Here is a 24,196-nt window from a genome sequence, read left to right on the forward strand (position 1 = left end):
ATTTGAAGTTATTTCGGCATGTTATAAGTTTTAACAGTTGGGCTTCTTAATTGAATTCTTCTACATCTTTATTTTTGACAGGATCTAATATTGACTCAGTATATTCACGAACATATTTTCAAGTCGTTTCGTACAATTACGAAGAATTAATAATATGACTTAAACTTACACTTCCGGTTTTGCTTACACTACTGATAATGTGGGTAAGTTGTTGTTTACCTGTGCTTATTTCGTTTGTTAAAAATAATATTACCTGCAGATTTTTTCAAAATATTTATTAATATTTTGCAATAACAATTATATCTAATCGATGTTATCGAGATGGCCCAGTGGTTAGAACGCGTGCATCTTAACCGATGATTGCGAGTTCAAACCCAGGCAAGCATCGCTGATTCATGTGCTTAATTTGTCTTTATAATACATCTCGTGCTCAGCGGTGAAGGAAAACATCGTGAGCAAACCTGCATGTGACAAATGTCATAGAAATTCTGCCACTTGTGTATTCTACCAACCCGCATTGGAACAGCGTGGTGGAATATGTTCCAAACCTTCTCCTCAAAGGGAGAGGAGGCCTTTAGCCCAGCAGTGGGAATTTATAGGCTGTTGTTGTTGTTGATGTTATTTTCTAACGAGATAAGATTATTATCACAATATTTTTTAAAAAAATAATGGTCTTTGTCAAAGAGTGCCAAGAATTTCTACTAGTCATTCAAACAAAATGGACAAGACGAACATATTCACAGCTAATGAATGAATAGTATGGATGGTAACCTTAAGGACACGTTAAGTATCATTGTGTTATTTTGTATTTTTGTTGTTTTTTTTGTATATTAAGTTAGCGAGTAGTTATAGTAGTTTTCTTTTTATTTTAATTTTTTATACTCCTTATTCTTTTATTATGTACTGTGCCCTAATAAAAATTTATTTCTTTTTTTCTTTCTAATGAACGTACGTTTTGATTTTTGAACTAACCATACATCATACATGATACTAAAACAATGTTATCCGACTTTCATACTTCAACTTCTCCTATCATGTCAAACGGTTTTTAGTGAGTTTTAATAAAACTAAAAAATAATCTTCAGATGTGTGTATTTCTGACACCCAATAGCTGAGTGAATCTTATTCAAATACAACTAAATCAACATTTGGCACTGCTTGTATCAAATACGCTGTTGAAATCAATGGAATGAATTCGATATTAGTAGACAATATATTGAAAATAGGTAATATATAATTAATATCTCCTCATGAAATCATTAAAGAACATATGATTTAAGCAGTCAAATCGTATTTTGCCATTTCATTTGTTCTCTTTGCACAGAATCGTTACTAAGAGGAATTCTTTTGATAATATCCGACAGTGTCTTATGAAGAACAGTTTTTAATTTCTTTGACTGACAGCATAATTAATTTTCCTGCTTTTGCTATTAACAATGAAACGTTACGTGAGGTTCGTAGCTCATCGTTACCTTGTATGGAAGACTAGGCAAAGAGCTTTGTTATAGGTAGTTGTTTTAAATGCTTTTCAAGTTCTTGAAAATAGAATAAAACGTTGCTTTACTGGCGTGCCTTTGGATAAAAGGCTTTCTAAACCAAAGGTACGTTACATAGGGAAATTAAACATTAATCATAGATACGGGGATTTAATACATTCAAAAATATTTGTTATAGTTTATTTTTCTTAATATCTACTGTCGTCTATATAGTAACCAGTATTTACCAAGTATTGATTGCCCTGTAACTGAATGTATATTCTGAATTGTGAAAATTTAACAAATATTATCTAATATATCGAAAGAGGTATTTTTTCAGTTTGGTTTTTAACTTTAGCTGTTTCTTACATGTCTACGGCTCAACCTCTTAAAAATATATCAATGAAGCACATAAACATTTATATATATATGTACCTATTTATGTTATAGCTCGGAATATTCTGTACACAAAAACATCGTACAAAAAAAAATAACATATAGTAATTTTTTTTAAAGAACAATAATTTTTAAACAATTTTAGTATTCAGAACAAAAATATTTTTGAAATATTATTTATCTTTGTCCATTTATAAAAATAAATATACCATCATCTAAAAATGAAAATGCAAAAACAATATTCAAAGAAGTATTTTATATAAAACTGCAATTTTTCAGCTAAGGTAACATTTAAAATGATTGTCGGGCAAGACACATGCGATTAATATGAAATGAAAATATGTCTGCGTACAAATTATTGAGTCATAATAATCACAGGTTGCGCTTTAAAACTAAGCAAATAAAATACTCTGAATGGATGTGGTTTTATTTATTTTAAATTTGATAAGTAATAAAAATGTTGAATCAACGGCAGATTAACCAAACTAATTAGAACTCTATTTTAATTGTAAGATTAAATAAAAGCTACTCGGAACTTATAGCTAATACTAACAGGAACAAAGCTGAAATGGCCCAGTGGATAGAACGCGTGCATCTTAAGCGATGATTGCGGGTTCAAACCAACAAACACAATATTCATGTGCTTAATTTGTGTTTATAATTAGTCTCGTGCTCGGCGGTGAAGGAAAACATCGTGAGGAAACAGCGTAGTGTAATATGTTCCAAACCTTCTCCTGAAAAGGAGAGGCCTTAGCCCAGCTGTGGGAATTTTACAGGCTATTTTTGTTCTTGTAACAGGAGCAGTTTACTTATTTTCCGCTTTGAAAACTGAGTGAGCCAGTGCCAAAATATCTATCAAAACATACCATTAGGTTGGCATATTGCGGTAAGAACTAGTGACTAACTAACATACTTTGATTAGACCTATGATAATATCATCCACTGGATTACCATTCAAATTAAAACACAAGAATAACGAGTATTGCTCTTTATTGGAGGAATATATACATATATTTAAATGGGTTAAAAATACCGATATGTTTGTATAAAAAAGAGTGTTTAATTGTAGACTGAAAGATTAAAATAATACATTCGTATATATATGAAAGAGCAAAATTAAAATATAATTCGAATGTATTATTTTGTCGTTATTGGTCTCGTAAGTATTTTGTACTTAAAACATCGGTTTGATATTTTGGCGTTCATTTGCGTTGCAACATATTGTGAATTTTAACATGGAAACGTTTATATCGAAAGTTGAATGTATAAAACGTAACGATTTGCTGTTTAATTTCATAACTCCTTGTTTATTTCCATAAAACAAATGAAGCGCGCTTCCCTTCGCTATTACATAATCGAAGACCACGATTTTAACAGAATGTCTAAATTTAATCAGCTCAACAAAGAATTTTTGGTACCATATCTAACTATATTAAATTATTTCAGATGGTCGGGAATTAATATTTTCGACGAGGAAAATGAAATCGTTTATAAATTTAAAAGGATACACTACGTGATATTTGTACTGTACATCTGCAGTGCGTTAAGTCATTCGCAATATGTGATTCAAGAAGTTTTGGGAGGGACGGATTTGATCGAACTGGCGGTTGATTTATCTTACAGCTTCAATTGTTTCGAAGGTCAGTGACTTATATATTTATATCTCCTAGCAACCTTCAGAAATATATGAGAGAAACCTTCATTAAAATCCCTGAAAAAAATATTCAGCTCGAATTAAGGCAGAATCAATTCCATAGCCATAGGCTTTACTTCATAAAATTCCACAGACATTTTTAACTTTGCCGTTTCGTAAATTCAAATAATTTGTAAAAAATACATTGCTAAAAGGCATATTATTCGATACAAGATTTTATAGATGATAAAAAAGCGTGGAGTTAAAACCTGTTGACTTCCAAGCAGAATATATTACATACATATGTAATTGTATTTAACTAACATTACTGTAATTTTTAAATGTTGAAAAAGAGTAACCATTGAGTTTCTTGCCGGTTCTTCTTGGTAAAATCTACTTTTCGAAACGGTGTTAGGTTCACTTAATTGTAAAATGACGATTCAAAAGTGCTTGTAAAAGCACAAGCTATTACTTGTATTGTAGTAGCCTACTTGAATAAAGTTTATTTTGATTTCATTTCATTTAATTGTTTGGTATACCCGCTTTGGTCTATTATCAGCTCGTCCACCAAGAGATCTGAAAGATTACCATACTTTTTGTGATAGGAAAACACATCTGCTAACCTAATTCCATAGTCTTCCCAAAACTTATGATTTGAAACTGTATATTTTAGCTGCTAAAATATTACACTAACAATTTTAAATATTAAAAAAAGTAAAGTTTAACTATTTATTAACATAAGAATTAACAACATTAAATGCTTAAATATATATATACAAATATGAACTAAAACTAGTTACTGTATAAATCTTGACCGCGTGGAATGGTGGCAAGAATGCTAGCAGCATTTCCCCGTTGAATCTCAATTCCGATCCTCTGGGCAAAAAACGAACCAGCCCTCCTGTCACCAGTGGAGGCAATGAGGCGAGGTGTTATACTTTTGATGAAGCTTTTTGCACCACTACTCCAAGGGCCAAGCGTTTCGACCGCAAATGGAACAAAAAAAGTAATTAGATATAATACACGAATATTTAGTTATTTTTTTGGCTTCAGCTTTTTCCGAAGCGGCACCGGCTCTTAACATTGTTTCTCGGATATGAGATGGGGCCAACGTGTCAACACATGTAGCGTCCCACACAATGGCCCGACCTCGTTCCCAGGGAACTAATGTTAATCCATCAGGTCTCTTACCATCATCACGATTAATTCCACGAGGCTCAGTAAGAGCAGGAACGTCGATGGTGGCAAGAGCCCTTTTTATTATGTCATTAAGAGAACCGTGGCGGAAAAGCCAACCTGAACTCCTTGGGCATGAGAGACCATGTAAACCGAAAGAGTCTACCTCCTTTCCACACGGGCATCTGTGTTCAGAACACAGAGGTGTTCCCAGTCGGAGACCAATCGATATGCGAAAACATTCATTATCTAAAAGTGTCCCAAGATTTTTAGAGGGTAATGAATTCAACCAGTGACTAGACTCTTTAGATGATAACGCTAGAAGCCTGGCACGGTCTTGAGCACTTGTTAAATTTTGTGTCAAACTGTGTAGTGTAGCATGAACCAATGAAGAATCCCAAAGTTTTTGTTTTGTAACTTCCTTAGGGATATCATCATTAGGGCACTTTACCTTCCAGGTCTCTATCGCCTCAGTAACATTTATGATTTTTATAGATTTTGATTTTAAAATTTCTGAACAAAGGTGAAATGCTGAAATGCTATGTACAGAAGAGAGAAAGGCCGGGAGAGCAACACTTGATATTTTTCTCACGCCAATGCCACCAAAACGAATGGGAAGTGTAGCTTGAGTCCAAGAATATTCATCAAGAGATAAATTTAGAATTTTTTCTAAAGCTTTTTTAAGGGTGGCATCGATTTGATTGGTAAGACTAGGATATTTCCAGATTGGGCTCGCACGTAGAATGTACATTAATTTTGGAACAAATAGGCAATGTTTTAAGATTGTATAAGCTATATGAGAATTTAAAATGCCCAGTCTGTCAAAATTGTCCGAAAATATTTTAATTTTTTCGTTAAGAATAGGCTCTAAGCCCTCATCAAATAGTGGTGCACCAAGGAGGCAAAGTGTATCTTTATGAAGAATTTTTATGTTAAGTGTAATTTCATTAAATTTATCTATTGCCAAACTAATATTTTTGTGAGTTAAATTGTCCGTAAAAAAAATTTCACATTTTGAAAAATTCAATTTAAGACCAATTTTATCAAATTGTTCTTTAATTTTAATTAAATCTTCAATAACGTCATCTACTTTACCTCCTATAGTTCCATCATCTAGATACCAAACGTTTAATTTAGATTTTAAATTCGAAATGGAGCTATGAATACCTAAGCTAAAAAGAGCAGGACCCAATGGATCTCCTTGCTGAACGCCTACATTAGAATGAATTGTATCTTCACCAAAAAATAATTTGGAAGGTGAACTATAACATTGCCAAACGTATGGGTAAATTTCAGGCAAATTAGAGAAGACTTCGTTCAGCAAGGTTCCTCTATCTATGGAGTTAAAAGCATTCTTTACATCAACTTTCAGAAGTACCTCGGCCTCGTTTCCTTTTAGAAAGGTACGAGTAGAGTGTACTGCTGCTTCACAACCACCTCTGCTTCCAAAACCGAGTTGAATTGGTTGAAATTTGGTTTTTAGGGTGGAGACTATGTGCCTACATGCTAATTTAGATGCCAAACGGCGAAAAGTGGTCCCGATTGCTATTGGACGGATACTTCCGTCTTTTTTATTAAAGGCACATAGTCTTGCACCATAAAGATGTGGTAAAAAGGATGAAATCACCTTACCAGATAGCATAAAATTGCAAAGATTAGTTATGTCACTTAATAGGGCCCTGCCAGCGTCACCGTAAAGTAAAAATTAAAAGTAAATTAAAAGTAAAGTTAAGTAACAGCCTCTAAATTACCCACTGCTGGGCTAAGGCATTAGGCATTCCTCTTCCATTAAGTGGAGGGTTTGGAACATATTCCACCACGCTGTTCCAATGATTCTTGGTAGAATACATATGTGGCATACATAATCTCTATGAAATTAGAGATATGCTGTTTCCTCAGGATGTTTTTCTTCATCGCCGAGCACGAGATGAATTATAAACACAAATTAAGCACATGAATATTCAGTGGTGCTTACCTGGGTTTGTACCCGAAATCATCGATTAAGATGCACGCTTTCTAACCACAAGGTCATCTCAGCTCTTCTTTTAAATATTACTTTATTTTTATTCTCATAATTTTATTGCAAGTTGATGCAGTACAAGTCACCAGTACTCCACATACGTTACCAGTTAATCTTACAAGGGGTATTAATAACCAGTCATGCTTGGGTCTCGGCTGGGAACCGCATTGTTTTACATTGTTCTTGTGTATGCCGGACACTTATTCATCGAAGGGGGAAGAATAAATCTTTTTTTCTATTTGAAATAGTGGTTTAAGGAAATATAATTGAAGTATCAATTTATAAAATCTTGCATGATTCTAAGCACAAATAATATGTAGTGCGTATTACTAGAAGTTTAAATAAGAATATAAAACTAGGATAGCAATATACATAAAAATGCGTATATGAAAATTAAAAAAAATACTATAACCGTTTACGGAAAAACGTAATAAATGTTTAACGAAAGGTTTATATTATCAAAACATTGTTGAAAATTTGATTTGAAATCAAAACAATTTGAAATACTCTCATGCTTTCATCGCTAAGCCTGGCTCCGCATATAGAATTTTCTGATTGGATCTATTTGGATCCATTATCAAACTAATCTTGTAATTTCCATTCGGATATAAATTCGGCAATAGTGCGCTAGAGTTGAAACCTTAGTGAGATCAACCATGAACGCGTTGTCATGTTTTCAAAATAAATCTCGATATTTCGCTGTATGATCTGATCGACCAGGTGCATCAGTTATTGAACTGAATAGACTTGTAGAATTGTAGAACTGCAAATATTCTTAATTTAAAATCAATTAAGCATGTGTGCGTATAAATACGTATTATACGTTATATATTTTTTATTTCGATGTGAGGGTCACAGTTTTTATGACGTCATGTTTGTAATTTGCCCTAAATAAGTAAGCCGGAGTTTCAACCGTACGGGTAGAATCGTGAGCGCACACTCGTTGTATAACGTAGCAACGTTTTGTTCGGAATTGAGTCTTTCAGGTGCCCTGATCCGGAAACCGCATCATGGCATTGGTAGCGGTAATCTAACCAGTTTAACCGGATTTTTAAAGATTCAATGATATAAAATTATTTTTACAAAATTATTATTATAATAGTTATATTTTTAATCTATAAATTTTATTAAAATGTAGATAATTTGGGTATTCAGATTTAAGGTTACTATCTGACATATTCAATTAGATTTCGATTTTTATTTTATAAGACAGTGATAGGTAAGTAATAAGTATATTTTAAATAAATAACTAAATCACTTTAGTTGGTGGTTGGTTGGTTCACATCAGGTGGCCAATATGCTCGTCCGCCAACCGTATCTTGTGATAGGAATGGGGATGGCCCAAGGGGTGAGGATCGATCTTGCAACTATGCAACTGATAGTTGGAAAAGAGTATCTACAGAGTTTCTTACCGGTATTTGTCCGTGTAAAATGACGATTGAAAGGTTTAGTTGTAAGAATACTGAAATAAGGTATATTTTGATATATATTTCATTGTTAAAGGTTGCTTATTATATTTGCATTTTTGTGGAATTAAAAATCGGATCAAGGACTATGTGGTGAAGCTCGGTGAAGAATGGCGCGACGATGAAAGCTTAACTGCGAAATCCATTGCGATGAAACGAAATCAAATTAAGCACATTGATATTTATACTCTGGGTGAGAATTATCATTTTTTTTCAATAATCTTAGATATTGTTTCATAAAAAAACAACAAAATTTCTTCATGATCTTTGAGCAAGCATATCACCTAGTCAAGATCAGGCATCATATATGCGATCACTAAATTATTGTTACCATTTGAAGGAAAAAGTAGTTTTTTTTTTAAAAAAAAATAGCGTTGACCTTATTTAGTTTTGAGAAAGAAAAGACACAATGCATATCAATGGAGCCAAAAAAAGAACAACTACGTAGTATTATTGTATTCCTGTTGTAATAGTCAGAGACATAGTGTAACTCTGTCTTTGCTTAATGATGCTTGAGCTTGCGCAAAGGTATACAACATTTTGGTACCCAAAGTTGGTGATGCATTTTCAATATATTTCTTATATTCTTTAAGCTTTGACAATACTTACCATCAGGTTACATATTATCGAGTCCGCTTATATTTATCAATGTTAAATATTCCTACTTCATCCTAATTCATATTCATCCTCATGGATGTAAGCAGGCTTTTGTGTGACTTGGTGAAAAGGGGTCATCTAAATCCATAAATAAACTAATCAGAAAGACTAAAGATCTGTGTGCTCTTATGTCCTCAAAAATATCAGTTGCTAGGTAGTCTCTGTGTGTCAATCTCTGTTCCCTCATTGCTCATTCATAACCCGATTGAATGGGAATTCGACATGACTAACAACCTTTTATTCAACCCAGAATTTGAAACTATAACCAGAAGTTTGTAAGTGGTAGTGCCACACTGCATACCTCTCGGTTGCAGTCGAATGGGCCGGCACGCCCGGGGAAGTACCACTCTCTCACTTAAAATCGGCGTGAAGTGGTAGCTATGCTACCGCGTTTCGTCCGGTAAGTGAGAGTTCCGGAGGCCCGATCCCTCTCCCCCCAAAACATGGTTGTGCAGAATTTGGTGACATTACCCCAGGAGGGTACCATCAGCGACTGCGATGGAGAATCCCTCTCTGGGCATCCATGCTCAGGACGTACACCGCCTGAGCAGGGATGCCCAGGCTGCCCTCCGAATTCTGGGGGGGGCAATTTTGCGCTCGCCACTGTTCGGGGCAAGCGGAGCAGGCATCATAAGGCAACCCCTACCACACTCGCTGTGGACTTCTGCAACATAAGGGGACTCAACTCCAACTTGAATGCCGTTCACTTTCACCTTGAGACGGCGAAGCCGGCCTTGCTCTTTCTTACCGAGACCCAGATATCTTCTCCTGCCGATACGTCTTTTCTCTCTTACCCCGGGTACAAATTGGAGCATACTTTTGTGCCACGAGCTGGGGTGTGCGTTTACGTCAGAGATGATATCTGCTCTCGACGCCTCGGCAGCCTTGAAGGGCAGGACCTATCAATTATCTGGCTGCGCGTAGACTGCGACGACCATCCGCGAATCTACGCGTGCCTTTATAGGTCCCATAGCGGTAATGCCGAAACCGACCGACTGGTTGAGCACGTCCAATTGGCTACAGATTCCGTGCTGCAGCAGACTCCATCCGCAGAGATCATTATTCTGGGCGATTTCAATGCTCATCATACAGAGTGGCTTGGATCACGCACCACTGATCATGCGGGTAGATCTGTTCTCGACTTCGCTTTGGCTTATGATTTGACACAACTGGTCACCTCGCCAACGCGAATACCGGACGTGGAGGATCATACACCTTCCCTGTTGGACCTTCTGCTGACTTCGCATCCGGACGGCTATAAGATTGTCGTCGATCCCCCTCTGGGCTCGTCGGACCACTGTCTCGTCCGGAGTACAGTGCCAGTTACACGATACTCACGACCTCGTTTCGCGGGCTGTCGTCGCGTGTGGCACTACAAGTCAGCAGATTGGGATGGGATGCGGTCCTTCTTTGCATCTTACCCATGGGGGCGAGTTTGTTTCTCGATGGATGATCCGAGCGTTGTTGCTGACTCTGTCGCCGATGTGGTGCTTCAGGGTATGGAACTTTTCATTCCATATTCTGCGGTGCCCATTGGTGGCAAGTCCCAGCCCTGGTTTGGTCGCCTCTGTAAGACGGCTTCACGCCGAAAATGGGAACGCTACCAAGACTGGGCTAACGCATCGGCGTCTCGTGATACAAACACCAGCACATTCAGAAAGGAATATAACTCTGCCTCCAGGTCCTTCAAAAACGTGATAGCTGAGGCGAAGTCGAAGTACATTGGCAGAATTGGCGAGAGACTGGTGCGCTTCCCATCAGGAACACGTGCGTTCTGGTCTCTCGCTAAGGCTGTCCTAGGGAATTTCTGTCAGCCTTCTTTTCCGTCTTTGCACAGGGACGGTGAGTCATTGGCCCATACCGCGAAGGAGAAGGCCGATCTTTTAGGGTCTCTCTTCGCGTCGAACTCGACTCTGGATGACCAAGAAAAGTCACCTCCATCAATCCCGCGATGTGATACGACGATGCCGGAGGTTAAATTTCGGCAAAGTGCAGTTCGGAAAGCACTTCTTTCCTTGGACATTCACAAGTCGAGTGGACCCGATGGCATCCCTCCAATCGTGCAACGGACATGTGCTCCCGAGTTGGCACCGGTCTTAACGCGTCTTTTCCGGCAATCCTACGCATTAGGCGTCGTCCCGAACTCCTGGAAGACTGCTTTGGTGCATCCGATCCCTAAAAAAGGCAACCGCTCAGATCCGTCCAATTATAGGCCTATAGCCATCACCTCCTTGCTCTCCAAGATAATGGAGTCCCTTATTAACTGCCAGCTCCTGCGGTACCTAGAGGAGAATAAGCTGATTAGTGACCGCCAGTACGGTTTCCGTCGGGGTCGCTCAGCCGGTGATCTTCTAGTTTACCTTACTCACAGGTGGGCTGAAGCAGTTGAGAGCAAGGGGGAGGCATTAGCAGCCAGCTTGGACATAGCGAAGGCCTTCGATCGCGTATGGCACAAAGCGCTTCTTTCGAAGCTTCCTTCTTATGGGCTTCCCGGGAAATTATGCAATTGGATTACCAGCTTTTTGGCAGATCGGAGCATCAAGGTCGTTGTCGACGGTGCATGCTCTGACTTAAAATTCGTCAATGCTGGTGTTCCACAAGGCTGCGTCCTATCACCCACTCTGTTTCTTCTGCATATCAATGATTTGTTGCAAATCGGGAACATTCATTGCTATGCAGACGACAGTACCGTTGACACCTTATACACCGGCCGCGCTAATATTTCTCGGGAAAACGTCGAAGAAAACCGGAACAAACTTGTGTCTGAAATCGAGTCTTCGTTAAACGAAGTCTCGAACTGGGGCCGGCTAAATTTAGTCCATTTCAACCCCAAAAAGACGCAAGTTTGCGCGTTAACCGCTAAAAAAACACCATTTGTCGTATCTCCACGATTTGAGAACATCCCGATAGCCGCTACAGGTAGTATCGGAATACTTGGCGTTGATATTTCGAGCCTCGTTCAGTTCCGCGGTCAATTGGAAGGCAAAGCCAAATTGGCTTCAAAGAAGCTCGGTGTGCTCAGCAAGGCGAGACAGTACTTCACGTCGGCCCATCGCCTAAAACTTTACAAGGCGCAAATTCGGCCTCACATGGAGTACTGCTCTCACCTCTGGGCGGGTGCTCCCCAGTACCAGCTCCTTCCATTTGACCGCATCCAACGTAGAGCGGCTCGAATTATCGACGATCAAGCCCTTTCCGATCTCCTTGATCCTTTGGCTTTGCGTAGAGATGTTGGATCACTCTGCATCTTCTACCGAATTTTTCACGGGGAATGTTCCGAGGAATTGTTCGGATTAATCCCGGCTGCTGAATTTCACCTTCGGACATCTCGTCAAAATTCTAAGTTTCACCCGCACCATCTTGATGTCCGAAAATCCACAACAGCGCGATTTCTTAGACATTTTCTGCCTCGCACAACCACTCTGTGGAACCAGCTGTCGCCGGCGGTTTTTCCGAACCGATACGACATGGGAACCTTCAAGAAAAGAGCCTACTCCTTTCTCAAAGGCCGGCAACGCACCTGCAAGCCCCCTGGTGTTGCAGATGTCCATGGGCGGTGGTAGTCACTTTCCATCAGGTGAGCCTCCTGCTCGTTTGCCACCTATACCATAAAAAAAAAAAAAAAAAAAAAAAAAACCTCAAACAAGCTTATATTATTCCGACTAAATAAATAGTTTACGTAAAAACTGACGAAATCTCTAATAATTGTGTGGAGTTTTGCTGCCAAACTACTGAACCGAATTTGATGAACTTTGTAATAAAGCAATCGTGAACTTTAAGGAACTCCATAGTATATATTGATAATTTTTATTCATAACACCTGACGAACCCCTAAAACCCAAGTTGTAGTTGCTTTATATAACTTATGGAAAACAACTAATAAAAAATTTTTATTCTTTTTCTTTGAACTGTCGCCAGGGTCATGATGAAGGTATACCTCCCGTGTATCTATTCATATAATAAAATTGGAGCGTCTGTTTGTAATATTAAAAAAGCCCTTTTTTACTCAATGTATATGTATGTACACACGGTACATGTACCAAAAAAAACATTTTTTTGCAATTTTTGTCGGTCTGTCTGTCTGTCAGTTTAAGCGAGAGTCTGTTTGAGGTGGAGCGATTTTGACGTGACTTTCACTGACAGATAACTGATATAATAAGGAGTAATTTAGGCTACATTAATCTTTTTTTTTTGTTATATTCAAACGCGTACAAGGTCGCGGGCACAGGTCGTTAAGAAATAAACGTATCGCATGTATTAAGACTATTTTTTTACCAACAGTTTACTGCACACTGGTAAAAGTCTTCGTCAATACTTACTTTGCATTCCCATTGATAATAATATTGGTCAAGAAATACTTACTGAATATGGAGGTCGAATACATCACGCCGTTCAAGTTTACATTGCCTTTTAATTACCAAAGTAATGTGCTACTATTTGCTGGCGCTTATTTAATGGATTACATGATCGGTAAGAATCGTATACAAATGATATTTAATTAATTTGGATAAATATAAACTGATATATTTTAAATAAATACAAGCCTTATATACAATTGAAAAAATTACCCTAGGCACTTTGTGCAAACCTTGGGTAGGTACCACCCACTGAACAGATTCTTCTGCCAAACAACAGCACTCAGTATTTGTGTTCCGGCTTACAAGATGAGTGAGCCAGTGTAAGTACATGAACAAAGAACATAACATCTTAGTTCCCAAGATTAGTGGCGCATTGTAACAGCGTCATTGTCTGTGGGCGGTGGTGATCACTCACCATTATCCATCCATCAGGTGGCCCATTTGGCCGTCCTAGGAAAATGTCCGACGTCATAAAAAAGAGTGAGAAAATTTTAGAGCTATTCTAATTAGTGAATAGATACACAGATTCATATCCAACACATGTATTTTTTCTCACGATATTTTCCTTCACTAGCAAGCAAGAGACGAATCACGCACTGATGAATTGAATCCGCAATCATCGGTTAAGATTAACTTTTTCTAATCATTGGGCTGTCTCTACTAACCGCAGAATAAGATTGTAAATCAATTCTAATGTACGAGTAGGCTATGAATATTCAAAATAAATCATTATTATTGTCTGTGAAATGTGTAATAAGAAACTACATGTCATCTTTATATAATTGTTGGTTAAAGATGGATCATTGGTTGTTTTTTAATATGGAAAAATCAGAGGCATTGATTTTAACCTAAAATGATACATGATTTAGGAATATAAAGGAATGATACGTTGTAAGAATTGTTAAAAATTATTATTATTATCCAGCAAAGTTTCGAAGTTCCTGAAATACATACAGAATTAAATAAATATGATTTAATAACACATTAAACATGATTATGATTTTCAATTTATTTAAACAAACTCTGTGTGTAATGTGTATGAAAGATTAATATAATATGTAGAGTCCTGTTTTTGTAAAAAATGATGTCCATAATTAAAAATAAAATAATATCAATAATCTTAACATTTCAGCTCTCAATATATCGTATGTTGTTACCTGCAGTTTGTTCTTTATATCAGTAACAATGAGCCAGCTACGAACCCTGTACATGTTACTGCAGGAAGATTTCAGAGAGGTAATAAAATCAAAAGACGTGGATTTACAAATAAAGCAAATTGTTCAGCGACATTCAGCGCTTTCTGAGTCAGTATAAATATAAATATTTATATGTTTATTCTAATTATTATTTTAAAATAAATAAATTCAACAACAACAACATGCCGTCAATTTCCTACTGCTCAGCTACGGCCTCTTTTCCCTTTTAGAAGTTTGGAGCATATTCCACCACGATGCTCCAATGCTTAGTAGCTTACACGTGGCAGAATTTCGTTGAAATTAGACACATGTAGGTTTCCTCACGATGTTATACACGATAAATTAAACACAAATTAAGCACATGAAAATTCAGTGGTGCTTGCCTGTCTTTGAACCCGCAATCATCGGTTCAGATACTCACGTTCTAACCACTGGGCTACTGGCTCATGTTATGTGTTCGCGGAAAAAATATACGTAATAATTATATTGACAAAATATATGATCGCGACGTCAACGAAAACGCTATCCTGCGGTGGATTTCGATAAATCGTTCGCGTTTGAAATACCTGTAATGAGCGAATGTACATTACCGCAAATAAAATACTGAATAAAATGATAAAATTATTCTTCGGGGTCTATAAATTATGCATGCGTTTTTATACGAGTTTAATCAGTTTATCTCGAATTACCTGCGTTTGACCGCTCGACTACGTTCTGCTTATTATACTCAGATAAATTATTCCACTTTATTTTATTTACAGTTTACACTTAACGAAGCTAATATAGTTAATGTGAAATTAAATGTATGTCTGTTTGTAAAATCAAAACTACTAATTTTATGAACAGTGTGAAAATAAATATATAGGTAGTTTAAATTTCTGGAATTATGACAAATAAATTTGAAAACAGCTTTTGATTTATCTAGATGACTGGTATTATTGCTATTGCTATATTCCGGATTGTAGATCAGTATGTCAATGTAATTACAGGCACAAGGGATTTACAATCTCATATTCCATAGTCGCACACTGCATTAGCAAGTGCCTTATCACCTAGCTCAAAATAAGTTCACCAGCTATCCTAAAATAAAAATTAAACGAAATAAACTAGTTATATTGTAATCGAATGAATGTAAAATTCTTTTTTTTTTGGTAGGTGTTAGAAGCGATTTTTTTTCTATGATTTATGCCAATTTAATTTTCAGCCTGTTAATTGAGATGAGTGATGCGTTTGGCGCTATTTTCGCAATCCATGTACTGTTTTTGTCAGTTACAATTTGTTTCTATGGCATCGCCGCAAGAGTAAGTTATATTAGAATTATATACTTGAAACTTTTTTACGTGAGTATAGAGGTTTGGTAACGTGTACATTTTAAAGAAAAATTAAGTAATGAATAGGAATGTAATAAATGAATTTCAATAAACCAAATGAACGGTTGAATTTGAATTTCGAAATGTCAAATGTGAAAAAAAAAATTGTAGTCTTATTAATAGCTAAAATAAATCTTAGTACCTTTGGATTTTGTAATTTATTTTATTAGATATATTTTTTTCTTTAATTTTTTTTAATAGCATACAGATTAAATATTATTTCTTCATTAAAAACAATTTTGACGTTTACGTTACGTCACTTTTCAAATTGCTTTGAGTAAGATGTAAGTGTCTGTATTGTTTTAATATATTGTATTACAACGTTATTCTAGGAGGGTTCGGCTATAAAAGTAAATAACTATTGCAATGCATTCGCAACAGTTGTTACTATGTTGTTACTGATGAAACAGAGGATTCTTGATTTCATTTTGATAAATTGTTACGATTTAAAAAATAATTAATTTTAGAGAGCGGAAATAGTTACTGGCCGGTTAGAGTGCGGTGCTACCAAAAATTTTAAAGTATTTTCGTATTATTTTGGCTAGGTATACTACTATTATATGTGTATATTATTTTCTTGGCTGAAACCGACTCCAAAAATAGCAGTAATGGTAACTACATTATATCATATATCATATAAAATCGTAAATCGAATTTTTAGTAGTCTAATATTTTTCATTTCATTTTACTTAGGAGAACTCAAAAAAATATTTTGACCATTGTTGTTCATCGATACTTGTCGAGTAAGATTTATAATATGCAGGTTACCTACCTATCTTCTTGCGTCATAAACACAGATCGTACCAACATAATAATGAGTAGAAAAAGTAAGTTGATTATTAAGTTGTATAAAAATACGCAATTACTTTTTTTAGTGCAAATTAATTTGTTTTAAAATAATGTATTGTTTGAAGTCGGTCTTCTTTGCAATAGGCTATTTGACAATACGAAAAATATATTGTGAATTATAATAATCAGTGTATATCATGAGTTTAAAAATGGTTATTTACCAAAGAAAGTTGAAAATAATACTTAATTTATTCAAAAATCCACATGTGACACAAAACTATCCTAATTGGCCGAGGTTATGATGAAGTCACTTTCTTGTAAACCTTGCTTTTCTACTATATGTACGACAGATTAAAATACAGGAAAATGACGTCACCGACCCCTTTGCAGCGCCATATTGTCCAAGTACGTTTTTGCGCGCTATTTAAATATAGAATTTTAAATATGATATTTTTCGGCAAACTGGTTCCTTAACTTCTACTAAATAATATAAAATGGATTTTAGAAACCAGTCAAATAGCGTATTCTTTCTTAATTTTTAAAAATCGATAAATATATTTTTTTAAATACAAAACCATTTTCTGATCTGTTCGACTCGAAACGTACAAAGAAGTACATTATTCGGAAAAGGGGAAATGCGACATAAAGTCAAATCAATTTCATTTTCAGCAACTTTTTTTACGACGCCTTAACACACCATTTATTATTATATACTGCTTTAATCTTTTTTTTTATTAAAATATCTTTATTCTACAAGCATGAATACGGTAGGGAATTAAGTTTTGATTAATTTTCTATTATCTGTTTTCTTTCTATAATATAATTAAATAATTGAATAGTATACTTCCGTGGAAGCATCAGGGGATGAGAATATAATTTAAAAGGCTCTGATTAAATTTAGTAACTTTTAATTCGAATCTTTTATTAATATTTTATATGAGACATCCTTTGACACGTATTGGTGTTTAAAGCGAGTCATGTAAAAATCCATGTAGGTACTCCATTCCAACCATAAGAGGTAAAAAGGCAACAACAACAACAAACAACAAAAGCCTGTAAATCACACTGCTGGGCTAAAGGCCTCCTCTCCCTTTGAGGAGGAGTTTGGAACATATTCCACCACGCTGTTCCAATGCGGGTTGGTGGAATACACATGTGGCAGAATTTCTATGAAAATGGTCACATACAGGTTTCCTCACGATGTTTTCCTTCACCGCTGAGCACGAGATGAATTATAAAGACAAATTACGCACATAAATCAGCGGTGCTTACCTGGGTTCGAACCCGCAATCATCGGTTAAGATGCACGCGTTCTAAGCACTGGGCCAACTCGTAAAAAGGCAAATAAACAACAATTGACACAATATGATTGCTCGAAAGCTTGGTATGGTGTTCACTATAGGTTTAAAAAAAATTGCGTTTAAACGTCGAAGTTTTTAAGGAAAATTAAAATGGAATGCAGTAGTATAGTGATGTAGTGTTGTATTATTAATAGAGATATACTATTAATATATTGATAGCGACGTCGCTGCTGTGTCGTTGTTTGTGTGTGTATGTGTGTGTAATTTTATTGATATTTAATATTTTATCAAATTTTCAGATTAACAGTAGACTAGAGGATTTGAAGAATTTTCTTATTTCGGTTATAACTACCATCAATATTTACAACTGCTGCAGACATGGTCAACTCGTCACTGATTCGGTGAAGCTTATTTTTTATCTTAACATTTAAAAAATATATATATAATGAGTGTGTTTGCATATTGGGTGTAATCTCCAGAACTAATAATAAAAAAAATGTTTTCACTGAATATAAAATATATTTATGCATGCAAATGCTGAGGATTTAGTTACACAGTATATCTAAATATTAATTACATCAAATTTCAAATATTTTAGGCTCTGGATGTCGCAACTGTAGCATACGACAGTGCTTGGGAGGATCTATCGTGTAAAAAAAGGAAAATCATTCTGCTTACGATACTAAGGTAAGAAATAAAAACGCACCATTATATTGTAGTACTAATCATTTGTAAATTATCTCTAAGGAGTTTCAAAAGTGCAGTAACTAAGTTCCTTGACGGTTCTCGCTATAATTTACATTCGGGACTTTTGGTAGTTTACAACATGATAATTTAAATCATATTCTGCATAGAATATAGAAGCGAACAAAATGTATATTTTAATTTGTGAGTACTTGTCTAGTCTAGTTGCTAAATAAGGCTGTTGATCTCATAGCCCTAAGTTGAAATCCTAGGCCAAATGGCTAATTTTTAGGGTTGTCTGTCTCAGTAGGAGTCTGGAAATCACGTTAATCCTGTCCTACACCTAAACTCATTCCACGTCGAATATATCATCGGATCATGTTTGGTAAGTCTATGTTTGATAGCACACTTTACTGAATGAAACGATCGCCTCCTGGCTGTTTCTGATATACAATATGTATTTAATTAATTTGAAAAAAAGACCCGCTGAGTTGCTTTCCCCGGGTCTTCTCAGGTCAAGGTGTTCCTTTTTCCGAACCGGTGGTAGTGTTTAATTTGTCCATTAATAAGAAAGTGTAATGCTTCTACGTTGAAAAAAGTAATTCGAGTTTAAGTTTGAGTTTGAGTGAGGAGTGAGATAATAAAAAGTGCGCCTGTTTTAGCGCTTACATTTGTGTACTATAATACGTCCTGCGCAGTTGGCTGATATCCCTTGAGATTGGCCGGCGTAGCTGATATGACCAATTTCGACACCGATAACTTCATCGCGGAATTTCGTCGGATACGTGTCAACATCACGTTCCTACGTCATTGAACACGATTTGATTTTATTAAACTCCAATGAACACTTGGTTGTATAGTATTTATTGTTATGACACCATTATCTTTCATCGATTCACATTTGCTGTCCTCGGCTAATTCTGCTTCTTCTTTAATAATCTCTTGCATAAGCTTGTACAATATTACAAAATGATGTAACACGAGTTTTATTTAAAATTATTAGTTTAATAAATGAAAAATTGTTACAAAGACAGGATTCATAGTGATACGTATAAACTACAATGTAGACAAATACATTGTTTTACGAAACCCGAATAAATTTTTATTGATGGTATTAAAATGTTTTCATATATTACGATTGCAATGGTATAATTATTTAGTTATTACGATTGTAGAATATATAGAAAAAAATGCTTAGCACCGTATAGTGTCGTATTAAAACATAACTGCGTTGGAAAAAAGATACCATAATTTATATAACTTATCGTGTTCTCAAATCAGAGGTTTCCAATTTTGGCATGTTCTTAAGAGTTGCTTTATTGACTACTAGATATTCCTGCGACTTTTGTAGGCGTTTGAATTTAATAAAAAAGTTATTGTTTTAGCCTAAGTTAATCCTTATTACATTAGCTTTCTGACAGTGAAGGTCAGCCATTCCAGAGATTAGCTGGAATAAACACTGACAAAATGTTGTTTTGTTATATGGACCTTAATTAAATGGTTATCTTAGCGTTACAAACAGATACTCCAATTTCATTCAGTTTTAAATACGATTGTCAATTATTTTTTTTGGTACCTCTTTGTGCTAACTCGTCTGGGTAGGTACTACTCAACGCACATTATAACGCCAAACAGCAGTAGTGCGTACTGTTGTAAACTACAGGAACAAGGAAGAAAACATCACAGTTCCCAATTATAGCGCAAAGCCGATGTAAGGAATGGTTAATTTTTACGCTACCAATTTAAATGGACCGTTAATGATGATCAAGTATCATCAGGTGGCATCGTCCATTTACCATGATATGATAATCACTTAATTCTAAAGAGTATTGAATTAATGCGCAAAGCCGATTACATAAAACTTCTGATAAATGCAAACATCTGCCGTTTTGAAAGCAAGAAGAAAGAATTAGATAAATAAAATTATCCATTATGGACGAAATTTAATGTACTAATAAAATGTCTTAAAAAATATGAAAGGCAAAATATAGGTTGTGCTGACTTATCGCTGCTTAGACTAAGCTTTCGAATAATCCAATGTGCACAGTTTGCATAGATCGTTTATTTGCAACTTGTGCCAAGTTTATAATAGTCTTACTTAACTTGGTTGAACTATCGACGGAAAGTCGAGTTCTTTGGTTTTCTAGTGAAATTTATACAGCTTCAATTTCGAATTGTGGACTTTCCATTGTATTAAGAGTTGAACAATCAGTTGTCCTAAACCTTTCGAATGTAAATAATTATCACCATCGTCGTAGGATTTGACGTCAACAGTGGGACTCAAGACTCCTCCAAGGAGCGGAAAAGAATTTAGCCTACCCCTTACACTTACTAAACCTTTCAAACCTGTTACTCTACTTCTTTTGTCAAGTTTCATCATTTAAAATACCCATTTTTTTCATTCAATTGGTATCGATGATCCCTTTTAGAGGAATTAGTAACATTGCCCTTTACTAAGTTAAGCTTAAAACTTCTGCTTATATTGGAGACGAAAATAGCGCAAGGGATCACGATCGAACTTTAGACTTTTCACACCACCCTTAAACCATTGGGCCATAATCTATGTGTATTGAATTTTCACGTGAATAAATATATACATAAGTAAATAAAGACAAATTACGCTAATCTTGCATGTATCATAGTAGAAAAATCAAGATGCCTGAGAACAAGAGAATCGTAACCTATGATTGCGAGTTCCTATCGGTAAAGTACCAATTGGCGTGCAGGAAAAATTTGCGAATAAGCCAATTGTCACATGTAACCAACATGTATCATTAGCAGGGTGGTGAAAAAGTTCCAAACATTCGTTTTGAAAGAAGCCCTAAGCCCACCTGTGGGCTAAAATACACTTAAGATAAAATTTTACAGATAGTTATTTAATTTTTAGTAAATTAACATTTCTGTACGTCTTCAGAATTTATCCATTTAAATATCTACGACACGTTTCAGCTCTTCGTTAAAGATTTTACTATTTAAGATAAAATTGAAAAAGATGCTGTTAATTTTTTACACGTTAACTTTTTAGGTCACAGCAAGCTTCTTACATCCGCTCCATGAAATGCTCTGAAATTTCTTTGAAGACATTTGTAACGGTAAGTTAGAGTGAGAAAGAGTATTTATTGTATTCACTTACGTTTATAAATGTGTTAAATTAAAACGTCAGGTCATGCCTTTGTGAAAAATGTAATTTTGATTGTTGGGGATTTACCAGTATTCATATAAAGAATCAGCGTTATAGTTAAATCAGGCATTGATGGCCAATAAGTCTAGTTGATCGAATCTGGAATTTTATGTCACTTAGTGGGCATCCTCATCATTACATAGTATAAATTAAAGTCGGTACCGATGTCTGTCCCTATGTGTACTTAGATCTTTCAAATTACGCAATAGATTAATTGTAACAGATATAGTGACTAGAGAGGAAGGTTTTAGTATATAATACATGGACAATATAGTAAAGAAACAAGAAAATATCTGTACAGTATTTAAGTATCAGCATTTCGCCGGTGCGAAGTCAAGTTTAATGATGCTGTAATTTAAACCGTACATGTTAAAAACATTCACATTTTTTCATTAAATACTTCAAAACAGACCTGTATGAAAGTGTTTTTATAGTGGAAGACAACAAACCCACAAACAAATAAGAGTTACCGTATTGTTTGAAATCATCCAATCCAATGTAATTTTAGATCATTAGTTTGTCATCAAAATGTTCCATATCCATACATTTTTAGTTTAACCAGTTATAAATACCCTTTTTTATTTAAATATTCCAAAGTTGGGTCAGATAACTAGCTATATATAAGATAAAGCAAATAAACTATCCCGTCGTTCATAAAGATCCTTAGTGAAATTCTAGAAATATTCAATCCGATTAAATTATATATCATGTACAATCTTAAACTATGAATGAAAAAGGAGGACTCTTTATATGTACGGGTTATAGCTTTCTTGCTTGTGAACCGATTTTCATCATTATCTTTGCGTTAGCCTCAATCTAGCTCTTAGAAGCGCTCATCTTAATATTCGTTTTGAACATTGTTACGCTATTCGTAGAGTATTCTCAGACAATTATTAGGTTGTCTTTTTTCGGATTAAATTCGCTTATTTTGCTTTAATATAACATTTTCTTTTTCAGATTATGAATATGACATGGTCCTTTATCTCGTTGGTTACGAAGCTGTATCAAGACTAATGGATTTGCTGTTTCATATTAAAACTATTTTTAAATAATAAGCTCTACACTGCAACAATCGCTGATAAAATCACCAAAGTTACAATGCACAGTTATTTTATAGATTTAAATGAGTATCAGTTGCATATTACGTTCACGCACAGTAGTAAAATAGTATGAGTAGCTGTCACGTGACCAAGATAATAAAGATGGGCCGTTTGCTTTAGTTCTTTTGTAGTGCTACCTTCTATATAGGTACATATATACATAATCTGAGATATAGATAGGTGAATAGAATCTACAGATATGTGATTTGTATAGAGCATAATTTTATAAATAATATTGAATTTAAATTGAACTGCAATCAATGCTTCTCTTAATATTTTATGAAAGGGGCTTGCCGTTTCATAAAATATTTTTTCATAACTAGAACGTGCCCGCGACTTCCTGCGCAGGATTTGGAAATTACACCTTAATTTATTGACTTTTTATTTTATATATACTTTATTCTTATGTAAAGTAGTCTATCTAATCACTTATCTGTCGATGAGAGTCCCGTCAAAATTGTATCAGCCGTTTCAGAGATGAAACGGAACAAGTAGAAAGACAGATAGATAGACCGTCAAAAATTGTAAAACAAAATATTTTGGTACAGATAACGTGTATGAATATGAATTATTATGAATTAATTATAATTAATTTAAATGTAACTTAAACACAAATAAATCCTAGATATTCAATATAAGATGTCTCGAAATTTTTATCGCCGGCTATTAAGAGTAAATGTTAATGAAATTGTACCTACAAACCTACCCACGCTTTGCGTTAGTATATTAAAGACTCATCCAAATATAGTTCGTTTTATTTTAATTATCATCAGTTACCAATGTGAGCAAAATAACAAATTATTTATAAGTTACATTGATACCACAGTATTCAGTAAAGTCGAAATAGAGTTGACATTAAAAGAAACCCAGAGACAAGCATTGGTTTATACGAATAAAATATACGAGTGTGTGCAAAATTTCAGTTGAATTGGCCGGTTGCACGGATCTTGTTTTAAATTCACTTGCAGCATTTTGCCAACACATACTACCAGGTGAGTTTTATATAAAGTTTGTTGAATAGTTTTTTGAAAAAGGAACTAACCCATAAGAACCTCTTTGCTATAAAAATATAATAAATACTTCAAGGTCAATCAATCCTTTTATTTTAATTTCATTTTATATTTCATAATACAATATCGGTGACGTCACAAAGAAAATAATTCGTTTAAATTACTTTTTAAATGTACTCAAATATGATAAAACCATGACCGAAGGTGAACTTGAGTTATAAAAATAATACATTTTAAGGTGAATATATCTCAATATACCTATTCCTTGGTAACAGTTTCATTTATGGCCCTATTTTATGGTCGGGCTATAAAACTGAAAGTTGAAATGTGCGATAAAAAGTTTCAATAGAAATAAGAACATCCATTGAAACTTGAACACGGTAT

General features: G+C 35.0%; 1 protein-coding gene across 1 annotated transcript in view; it reads left to right on the plus strand.

Moving 5' to 3' along the window:
• LOC124531753 overlaps window positions 1-22,716 on the plus strand; it is a 29,476-nt gene extending 6,760 nt beyond the window's left edge. Inside the window, exons 2-8 of the mRNA XM_047106267.1 lie at window positions 3,318-3,511; window positions 8,204-8,359; window positions 14,314-14,485; window positions 15,582-15,678; window positions 18,436-18,524; window positions 21,547-21,613; window positions 22,660-22,716. Of these exons, the coding sequence (XP_046962223.1) occupies window positions 3,318-3,511; window positions 8,204-8,359; window positions 14,314-14,485; window positions 15,582-15,678; window positions 18,436-18,524; window positions 21,547-21,613; window positions 22,660-22,716 (832 nt within the window). The remainder of the gene's footprint in view (window positions 1-3,317; window positions 3,512-8,203; window positions 8,360-14,313; window positions 14,486-15,581; window positions 15,679-18,435; window positions 18,525-21,546; window positions 21,614-22,659) is intronic.
• Window positions 22,717-24,196: the final 1,480 nt, after the last annotated feature.

This window comes from Vanessa cardui, chromosome 8 (assembly GCF_905220365.1).
Source record: "Vanessa cardui chromosome 8, ilVanCard2.1, whole genome shotgun sequence".
Classification (NCBI taxonomy): domain Eukaryota; kingdom Metazoa; phylum Arthropoda; class Insecta; order Lepidoptera; family Nymphalidae; genus Vanessa; species Vanessa cardui.